The 7600-nt window shown below is 43.4% G+C and overlaps 1 protein-coding gene across 1 annotated transcript; it reads left to right on the top strand.

Moving 5' to 3' along the window:
- The first annotated feature begins 2061 nt into the window (after positions 1-2061).
- On the top strand, positions 2062-3738 carry LEAP2 (liver expressed antimicrobial peptide 2). The gene is made up of 3 exons (XM_009331464.1): positions 2062-2118; positions 2552-2691; positions 3702-3738. Exons 1-3 carry the CDS (start codon positions 2062-2064, stop codon positions 3736-3738), a joined length of 234 nt encoding a protein of 77 aa, XP_009329739.1.
- The last annotated feature ends 3862 nt before the right edge of the window (positions 3739-7600 follow it).

The raw sequence follows: 7600 nt of genomic DNA, 5'->3' as shown, positions 1-7600 counted from the left end.
TCAGGTTTTTTCCTCCCCCCCACCCCCCGCCCCCCAGTTCAGTGAATGGATTGCTGCCCGAAAGGGATATGCTGACGCTATTAGTAACCCAGAAGGACACGCAACAATTTTGACATACCGTTACAAAGTACTAGTCTTACCTAGCCAAAAAAAGCTGAGAAACGACGACTTACAGGGGGCACTGCTCTCAGAGTTGAAAGAGCTGTCATTTCAAATCCTGTGCTCCAGAGGTGAAGTCAAGGCGGCTGCTGCTGCTGCCTCTCGTTTTCCTTTCTCTGTTCTAATTTCTGCGATTTCCACTAGGCACTAGTATAGAACTTGGATGCATGTAAAGAAAGAACTTCATGGGAAAAACAATTGAGAAATTCACAGCCAAATGTAAAAGAAATAATTTTAAGTTCAGCTATTTGATGTGCCATGGTTTACTGTCCCATTTCCTTCCCTTCGTAAGACCCAGGAAGGTGAGATAATGAAGGGTTTTGATTCCTCCTCCCAGGGAAGCAAGACAAGCAGGGCAGAGGAAGAGTGTAAGAAGAACCCTGGGAAATGAATAAATTTTCCAACAGTGGTTGTAGACAATATGCTGGGAAGGATTTTTATTTAATCCCTGTAAGTTTGGGCTAAGGGGAAATCACCTGTAGACAGGAACCTGACAACATGGCATTATCTTAATCTAAGCAACTCGCCTTCCACGCTGGCACTTGCGCCTGCATACTAAGCAATCACAGAAAACAGTAGCCTATTACAGCCGGATTTGAATTCACAATTTAGCTAAAACATAGTTTGCTATGTCGTACAGTACCTTCCGACTCGAAGTAACTTAAACCGTAGTGTGCTCCAAAACCTACGCATACTTGGCACGAATAAGTTGGTATTCTCTTTATGTTACTCTGCAATCTCAAAAATCTTGTACCGGACGGACACGGCGTACGTGGGACAGATGTGGGAGCCAGATGCACAAGATCTCTCAGATGAGGAGGAGGAGCGAGTACCAGCAAGGTCCATTTACAGACTGGTAACCTTAGACACACGCTTCTCCCGCTTGTCCCAACGTTTGTAAACTGAGAGGGTTATAGAGAAGACGGGAGGTGACAGCTAGCTCTTAAACGTTCTTTTCTCTAGGCTGTTGCAATCTCATTTCACAATGGGAAAAAAATTAAGGTTCCTCTTAATTACAGACTGCCCACCCACATCAGCGGGAGCTGTCGGCACCTTTTGGAAGACTAATGCGGAGCTGGACTGCGGTACAGAGGCAGACCGTAGCAGAGATGGCTCATCTACAGAAACCGTAGTCTTGCCACATGGAGCAGCTCGGCTCCAGAAAGCCCTTGCGGCAGCCGCCTCCACCTTTGGGATCAGCTGTCCAGAGATTATCATCTCTGACTACGCGTTAGGATCCTTGGAAGAAGGGGTCTATTATTTATCATGTGTAACATACTTCTTACATTCCAAAACCATCTGAAAAGTATTACCTCTGCTTTTTGAGTACCGTGTGCGTGGAAGGGAAGGTTAAGTAACTTCCTCATGATTCTTTCACGTACCAAGAACGAGAAGCAGAATCACAAGCGGGATTCTCTGCTCCAAATGAGCTCGGTAAGACAATACTTACCCCAGCTGACAAACTCAAAGCTGCACGCTCTGTGACTGTCACAGAAGTTAAATAAGGTTATGGCTTTTGATCTTTACCATAATACTTTGGGCCAACCACCCTTTCGCTTGCAACTACACTGTGGAGTTCTGGTAACGCTTTGGTAGGTTTTAAAAAAAGGAACAGTTGGCACAACCGGTAACCTGACCAGACAAAGTACAAGTGGAAGGGGAGTAAATCATTAGCTAGACAGACAGGCCTTGAACCAGATCACTTCAGCAGATGCTAACTTAGTAATTCCCTCTTGCTCCGAAATGAACTTTGTTCCTGTAATGACTGACAGCTGATGCAACGATAAGAGAATGAAGTCTATAAAAATCTCGCTGAAGCTTGGGAAGTTCTATCTGGGGCTCTTCCTACCTCCTCCCCCCGAGGCTGGTCCTACGGTCGCAGTGACAGCTCACACTGCGAAGATGCGCTGTTGGAAAACGATGGCAGTCTTTTTGCTCTGCTCACTGCTGCTCAGCCAGGTAAATAGAGATAACTATTATTTAAAGTGCTAATTCAAATGGTCAGGTAGTTAATAAAAACTGTTATGATTTGCATGAATAAGAGTAACTGGCAGGAGTTAGAGGTGACAGTAGAGCTCTTTCAGAGGATTCAATGTCATAAAAAAGTAGAGTAACTGCCTAGTGAACACTGGGTTACTCTGAGACATAACTTAGCAAAAGTAATCCTGCCTCCCCTCCCAAGAAGATTAAAAAAACATAGTTGATTTTTATACATCTTACTTCTTTGGGGTTAGGCTACAAGCAAGTATACTTTAACAGAGCATGCTATGATCTGAAAACGAGAAAGATTTCAAGTTCCTCACTTAAGACTATTGACCTCAGCATCAGAATGGCCAAGCGCCCACAGTTGCTGCGTGTTCCTACACTCTGTTGCGCTACAACTCTGTTTCAGACACGCTGTGCTTCCTTGCACCACCGGCAGCCTGGGCTCGCGAGGCAGAGGCGGATGACACCTTTCTGGAGAGGAGTCTCGCTGAGACCCATTGGAGCCTCGTGCAGGGATAACAGTGAATGCATTACAATGCTGTGCAGGTAACTAATCCTGACCAATCTTCAGGCTCAGCGACACAATATTACATTATGTAGAGGAAATTCTCACTCATTCTCACCCGAATGAGGTATGGAGTTAATTCTGTGCATAAAAAAGATAATGGGGATGGGGCAATAGATTTAGAGCTCTTTTGTAAGCAATGCAAACAGAGCAGAGTCCAAGCGCCCTTGATTACAAGCTTTAGTCCTTTCATTGCAACCTCAAATAACCTGTCTTTTCAGAAAAGAACATAAGATTCTAGACAGCTTTTAGGTAATCACTTAGACACCTTAAAATCAATCCTTCTTAAAGCCTGTGCTGTTTACTTTAAAGCATATATTAATTAAAAGCAGTACCTTACCCTAAATTAATCATTTTAAGGTGATTACTTAAGCTCATAGTTTAAAAGACAACTAAAATATCAAAAGCCATTTAGTTCTCGTCGACGCTAGACATGAGTAAATTGTCCAACTGCATATAGTTAAATTGATTCGTTAAAATTACCACGTAGTGACTGAAAGCTGATTTTGTGTGGCACCTGCTGTCACATACCAGAAAGCAAACAGAGACAGGGTAGAATATATTTGCCTATAGCAGAAAATGGATACACTGGGACAGGGCAGTCAGGCCGCTGTTTTGCATGCATTTGAAATGCATCATTTGGTTCTACCGAGTAACACAGGTGAACTGTCAGAGCAGCTACAGGAAGGTGTAGACAGAAGGGGATTTCTGTCGCGTGTAATTTCTACACCGCAGCCTGACCATGTAGCCCTGGGTAACGCGCATTTTGGAGTTGTTATGCAAAGCAAAGAACATAAAGTGAGTCAAGACGAACTGAACAGAGTTACGGAGGTGACCACCATGTGCACGGCTACATGAGCTGAATGCGAGCACTGTTGTCACGGTTGGGTAAGAGGAGCGCTGCTAAGGACGCACCCGAGGACGCGTGTCTGAGCCCCGCGCAGCTGGCAGCCCGAGCTGCCGGTGCCCGATGATGTGTTCTGTTTTCCAGGAAGAACCGCTGTTTCCTCAGAACAGCCTCGGAGTGACCCGTCACGACGAAGAACACCCATCGCTGTTACTGCTGACAATGCTCCACTCTACTTGTGAAATATTTATTGACCGTTCAAAAGCTAGGACAGTGAATCGAGCAATAAGCGTATTTAATGTTTCTGTCATCTGAACTGCTGAAAGGGCTTCAAAGAGCTTGAGAGCATCCCCTAACCGCGGCTGTACCTCTGCAGCGCACGCTTCAGGATGCCTCTCTGGCCAAGCTCAATAAAAGGACTCTGCATCTCGTGTTCGTTTTGGTTTTTTGTAATGGTTCGTGGTTTGTTTTTTTTAAGGCGTGAATTAAAAATTTATATTCAGCAAACCCACCTTGGTTTTCCTTGCATCCGGTGAGCAAAGTGTATGGTGAGCGCACGTCGGGCGTTTCAAGCAGGAGTACTGATTTCAAACTGCACTTTAGACATTTATCCTTCAACCTGGCAAGTGCACAAAGTAGATCATCGCGCCTCCATCCCATTTCAGTCCCAACAGCTGAACTCTTATCAGTACTTCAGATAGAGGCCTGTTAGAAAGAGGGAGCAAACAAACCGGCAATACTGATAGCGTTTTCAACATCCCAAACGCATCCAGTGATAACTGGAAGGAAAAGTATTTCCTTTTAATTACTTCTAATCAACTTCACGTAAACAAATGTCCTAGACTGACTTTTGCCACTGAAGTATCTACTAGTTTAAAATAAATTGATCAAAATCCGGTTTTGATCAGATGCACGTGAAGTTGGAGGGCTGAGAGAAACAAAGCCACTTTCGCTTCGACACGTATCAACAAGTCCAGGACACAAATACTGAACGCTCTTCGCCTTTTCTTACACACAGGGCACTAGGACCAAGAAAGCAAACTCTGCTGAAAAATGCAGCAGCAGGGAGGAAAAAGCCCATGCAACAGATACGAGCACAGTGGTTTTGAAGTTTAATACAGAAAATCTATTTGATATTTATTAAACTTAGTTTCTCCAGTTACAGTTTTGCATTGTACAAAGCATTTTAATGACACAGTAGTTAAAAAGATCTTTACAAATTGAAATGTGATACCCTTTTCTCCAAATATTTTAATTGCCATAAATTTGTTTAAAAATACACATTAAACGCATGTTTCAGACACTAAACTTTCTATAATCTCAATACCACAAAATACATAGAATATACTATACAGATGTGGAAAAAATCTAGTTAGTATATAATACTTTGCTCACCATTAACAGCTTTATTACGTGAAATGCACATACTGACTTAGAAATCCTAATTTTGAGCCCCAAAGTACCCTTTGAAATTTCAAATGTATTGCAACAAATAAAAATCACAGTTTGTTTTTTTTTTTAGGTTTTGGTTGAAGACAGATGCCTACATATTTTGATAGAAACAAAATGTAACACATGGACTTGTCATGTACAAAGCATAAAACAGAGACATCCCATTAGTTACTAACAGTACCTTTCCGTATGATTAATCAGGGCTTCATTTATAAGTGACAGGTTAAAAGTTACCTTCCCCCACCCACAAGCCCTCCCCCAAAAGAAAAACCCTTCTTCACCAAATAATAATTTCAAATAAGATAAAGGATTTTTAATAAATATATAAGCACTTTATCCTCCATATACAAAATTCCTTAAAACAATTTAAAAGGGCGACCAGATACAAATGTCAGGAACTGTGCTTGCAAAAGTCACGCCTGGTCCTTGGAGCTGAGTTTTCAGGTGTGTGATGCCAGTGCAGCCAACACCAAGCGCTGCAGAAGCAGCGTGCGCCCAACTACATCAACTGCCAGGGTTGCATATAAAAACCGAAGACCGGGAACGCCGCGTTCCAATTTGCCCGTGTCGGCTCCGTTAGCGCGCGTGGGGAGTTACAACAGGAATGGATACGCTTCCGTGAAGTTTCCAGATGAAGTTAGAGCAGGTGAAGCGTTCACATAAAGCTAGCCTCCATAAGCTCCGTGCTCTACCACAGCATTCCAAACTGCGCCGCGTGGCGTATCCGAGTGAAACTCGGCTGCGTACTGGCAGGGAGCGGAGCGCTAACGCTGTGGGAAGGGCTGACCCAGCACAGACCAGAGCTGCTGCTCTGCCACGCTCGCATCGAGAGAAGGATTCGTTGGCTGTGCAGCTGACCCTTCCCTCCCCGCCTCCCCCCTGCCCCAGCGCTGCTGTTTTCAAATGGCATCACGGCAGCAGAGACCGATTCCTCGAAAAGTAAATGGAGCTGGACGTACGTCACGGTTCCCTGACTGTTCGAGTTTACGCAACTTTCCTACTTCGGAAACTTGTCTCCTGGGATAGCTCTGGATTTGTCTGGGTCGGCCAGCAAAAGCTTTGGCTGCTCTTCAGACCTAGAGACGTCTAGCATTAGCTTTGTTGCTTGGAAACACGGGGTTTTCCATAACACTGATTCATCAGATGGAGTAATTTCAACCCTGACCAAAATATTTGTCAGAAATCTAAGAATTTGGAAGTTGCTTACTCCCCCAATGGGTAATTCAAACTTGACTTGCTCAGGCCCTTTTGTATCTGCCTTAGTATAAACACTGCAGTGACAGCAAATATCTGTTAGGTCAATGAAATATTAAATACAGCAAAGGTAGTCTCTCTTTCCATTTTGGCAAACTACATAATTTTCTGCCTACGGCTTTATTTTACTTGCCCCAGGCAAGCGCTACATTATTTCCATAAAGTACTGACTCTCCGCCTGTTGGGGCCATTCATAAATACATTTCAGGGCATTTTTTTGTTATCACAGCAATCAAGCCTCAGCAATCTAAAGGAATATACATTGCACTCCTGTGTAATATGCAAGATTTATCACCAGTAAGATGGTGATTCAGCACTCAATAAATAATATATCAATATAGTCAGTTGCACCATAATCTAAAAACAAGTATAACATATACTTTGGACAGACTGAGTTCATATATATATACATATATATTAAAAGACACATACAATACAAATTGCATACTGCCATCGAAAGCCAAGAAGAGCCGTCCATATGCTCTGCTTTATGGCTAATAGTTTCAAATCAAAATAAACGTCTCGGGCTGTTTTACTCTGGTGTCCTGAAGAGCTGTTTATAATTATAAACGGTTGCACCTTCTCACCTAGGAACCTGCAAGTTTGACAGCAAATTCAAATAATATCGATATCTGAGCAAGCCTAGTCTGATTAAGCCATTTTTAAGGTTCACCAACCGGGACCGCGTTCAGTGAGGGAATTAAAATTACGGCGTTGATATGTCTTTAATATACAACCATCTCGGGAATCATTTAGGAAGCCAGGAGTTCGGGATTCCCTCATCGTTAGTCACTAGTGCGACTGGCATTCGTACTGAAGTGACACGCATTCCCACTGCTGTTGTGTAGAGGTACGGAAGGACAGGTTGAGACCGTTCGCCTGCACTTTGACAGAGGGATGGAAGTCTATTACGTAGTTGCATTTTTTTAGCTATGAAATCTGACAAGGTACGTAACTTTTCTCTCGGAAACAGTGGTAAATCCCAAATTGAGACATGCTTCTGGCATCGCAAAGCTTAAATTTACCTGTTTGAGATAGCCACAGACGCGCACGGCATTTCTTTTCAATTAACAAGACCGCTGCGTATCTCCCGTACGGACAGAAGACCTGGGACAGCACTCTAGAGGATATCTTACCACGAAGTATACTGTCTAGGTGGGACACTTTCAACCAGTTCAGGTCCACATCTTGACACGATGTAAGAAGTCTTCTGGGCATTTGAAGCCAATTTTTTAAGATCCACTGGTCTAGGGGTAAGCGATACTTTAAGAGACCAATGTAGCGCGACACCAAAAGGCATTTGTGGGACTCTAGTTAAGGAAAAAAAATTCCCAGAG

Source organism: Pygoscelis adeliae, unplaced genomic scaffold (genome assembly GCF_000699105.1).
Source record: "Pygoscelis adeliae isolate BGI_AS28 unplaced genomic scaffold, ASM69910v1 Scaffold108, whole genome shotgun sequence".
In the NCBI taxonomy this organism is placed as follows: Eukaryota; Metazoa; Chordata; class Aves; order Sphenisciformes; family Spheniscidae; genus Pygoscelis; species Pygoscelis adeliae.
This window is presented reverse-complemented; position numbering and strand designations above follow the sequence as displayed.

What these genes read in the sequence shown, in the direction of transcription:
- LEAP2 (XM_009331464.1), top strand. Translation starts at nt 2,062, where the DNA reads ATGCGCTGTTGGAAAACGATGGCAGTCTTTTTGCTCTGCTCACTGCTG. An exon ending in GCTCACTGCTGCTCAGCCAG is followed by an intron (nt 2,119 to 2,551) that starts GTAAATAGAGAT and finishes ACTCTGTTTCAG; the next exon opens with ACACGCTGTGCTTCCTTGCA. An exon ending in TGCATTACAATGCTGTGCAG is followed by an intron (nt 2,692 to 3,701) that starts GTAACTAATCCT and finishes TCTGTTTTCCAG; the next exon opens with GAAGAACCGCTGTTTCCTCA.